The following is a 2,658-nucleotide window of genomic DNA, read 5'->3' as shown; positions in this document are numbered from 1 at the left end:
CCGATGGTCAGGTCCAGCGGCTGCTCCTCACTGGACGCCGGGGTTGAGGGGGCTTTGGGGGTGGGCAGGACAGGTTTCACCTCTTTTGGTTTGGTGGTGAGATCGAAGGGGCACTCAGCGCTGGGGCCGCCCACCTTAAGGGCATCCCGGGGCGACTTTGGCTCAGCCTTGACCAGCAAGTTGTGGGTTAGGGCTCGGTCCGTGAAGGGGTAGAGGGCGTGGGGGAAGTTGGGCAGGAACTGGAAAGGGAACACCGAGTGGTAGGGTAAGGAGCCCAGCTTCTTCTCCTGCATCCCCATGAAGCCGGGGCCAAAGTACTTCTCCGCGATGGACGCGATGGCCTTGATGGAGTCTCCCGCCGCCCCCGACGCAGTTAGCAGCTGCTCCTCCGGCGGCGGGAAGAACGAGTGCTGGGAGTAGAAGACGGGCACCTCGGCCACGCTGTTCGGGGCCACCGAGGGCGCTGAGCCCCCTCCATACTCAGGCTTTCCCTCCACCGGCTTGCTTTTGTCCTTGAGCTTGTCGCGGTCACTGTCCACGTCGCTGTCCAGGTCTGAGCCAGTCCCCGTGGTTGTGTCCAGGTCGGTCCCCGTCGTGGTGTTGATGTCCTCAAAGTCACTGCCGTCAGACATGTCACTGCCCCTGGTCTTGAGCTTCTCCACGTATGAGTCCTCCAGGCGGCTCTCAAACTTCTCCTCCGGCCCAGTGGCGGCCGTGGTGCCCTGGCCACTGTTGCTGACTGCAGAGACGAGGGGCAGAGCTGGGTTCCCCAGGGGGCTGGGGAGCTTGGCATCCTGGGTGTGGTTCAGGGGGCTCTTGAGCAACGGCGTGGGAGGTAGTAGAGGCGGCCGGGGGTACAAGGATGGAGGGAAGATGCCTGGGAAGCCAGGAGTGAGTGTGGGGAAGGCAGGAGGGGCAGTGGAGAAGGGCAGCCCCCCAGGGTGTGGCCTGGAGGGGAAGTACTCCCCGAAGCCCAGGCCTGCATGGTTGAGGTTGGGGGAGGGCTTCGCTTTGTCCATCATGGGGCTGGGGGTCAAGGGCAGGCCCGGGGCGAAGATGCCGCCTGGCGTATAGTGGTTCTTGCCCTCGCAGAAGCGCCGGTGCTTGTTGAGGGAGGAGGTCGTGCTGAACATCTGCCCACAGTCCTTGCATTTGATCTGCGTGCGGCAGTCGGCGTGCATGCGTTTGTGCCGGCACAGGTTGGAGAACTGCGTGTAGGACTTGTGGCAGACCTCACCTAAAACATCAGCAGAAGGCAAAGACAAACACGGTATGAAATTACCGGGAAACCCATACCTGGAGCACACAGGACGAGGGACCCGGGAATAGTCTTTCTGCATGTATCTGTGTGCGCATGTGTGTGTATCTCTGTGTGTGCATGTGTAGTGTGTGCATGTATTTATGTGCACACACATCTGCCCACACAACACATATGCATGTCTCTCTTTGTGTGTATATCTACATGTACGTGTACATGTATTATGCAGACGTGTATATACGAGCACATGAGCATGTGCACACATGTCCAGAAGCAGTCTATGCAGGTGTATGTGCATGTGTACACATCTTTATGTTCATGCAAATCCATGCATATATGTGTATGTGCAGGTGTAGGTATGTTCTGCACATGTGCATGTGTAGGTACACAGCAGGTACCCTGGGACTGGCCTCCAGCGACCAGCATGGGTTGGCAAACACCACCTGCACCTTTCCCTGGGTTCCCAGGACCGGTTTGGACAGGTCTGATTGTGCCTCGGTCTTCTCTGTTGGGAAGTGGGAATGCCGCTCTGCTTGCACACTCCTTCCTCTGAGTGTTGCTAAAGCAGGAGCCAAGATCCTTGGAAAGCCCTGGGCAAGCGAACCTGCTCTCCAGGGCTGGGCAAGGGCGAGGCAGAGGCATCCAGCAATGCCCATGGCTCCATAGTGGACCCTGGCATGCTGCCTTCCTCTGCGTTTCAGTGACTGCTATCCCAGCCGGGGGAGAGGAAAACATCAACCAGCCAGATTAGGTCTTCCCCTCTCTGTCCTGGGCTCTGCCACCTGCAAGCCAGGAGAAGGCGACCTCAGGGGTGATTCCTGGGGGTTCTTAGGAGGCACAGCTCCTGGCAGTATTTGGCCACAGTTTGGGGGTGGTTAAGGGCAGGAATGGGAGGGGAACTCGTGAGGGGGCCCTGCAGCTAGAGACTGGTTCCATGTTTGAAAAAAGTGAAAATCCTACTGCCAAGAACCTCCCAAAATGAGATGAAAGAGGCAGTGCCAGGCTTTGGCAGAAGAACACCAGAGTGTTCTTTCAACAGAAGAGGGCAGTGCCGGCTGGAGCGAAACTCCAATACCCAGGGGTCCAGAGACTCCCTCGGCCATTTTCCCAAAGGCCTGTGAGCGGGTGTGAGTGAGTTGCCTGCTTGTCTTTCTCATCTTGTTTTTCTAACAAGAAAGGGAGGGACACACACACACACACACACACACACACACACACAGCATGTATCTTTCTCTGCAGGACAATTTACTTCCTAAATACAGCCCCAGTGGAAACAATGATTTCAGCACGCTTCTTACTCACGAGTCCTCAGCTGCCTGATCGCATGTGATTCTAGCTGGGAGTTTTTTCTCTGAAATGATCACGCTCTTTAATCACAATATCTATTTATAAGAACCGCT

At 56.8% G+C, this 2,658-nt stretch overlaps 1 protein-coding gene across 1 annotated transcript in view; it reads right to left on the bottom strand.

Moving 5' to 3' along the window:
- Positions 1-2,658, bottom strand: part of PRDM16 (PR/SET domain 16) — a 292,919-nt gene that overhangs the window by 27,018 nt on the left and 263,243 nt on the right. Inside the window, exon 9 of the mRNA XM_006161202.3 lies at positions 1-1,237. Coding sequence (XP_006161264.1) covers positions 1-1,237 — 1,237 coding nt within the window. The remainder of the gene's footprint in view (positions 1,238-2,658) is intronic.

The sequence above is a fragment of the Tupaia chinensis genome, unplaced genomic scaffold (assembly GCF_000334495.1).
Source record: "Tupaia chinensis unplaced genomic scaffold, TupChi_1.0 Scaffold138365_1, whole genome shotgun sequence".
Classification (NCBI taxonomy): domain Eukaryota; kingdom Metazoa; phylum Chordata; class Mammalia; order Scandentia; family Tupaiidae; genus Tupaia; species Tupaia belangeri.
This window is presented reverse-complemented; position numbering and strand designations above follow the sequence as displayed.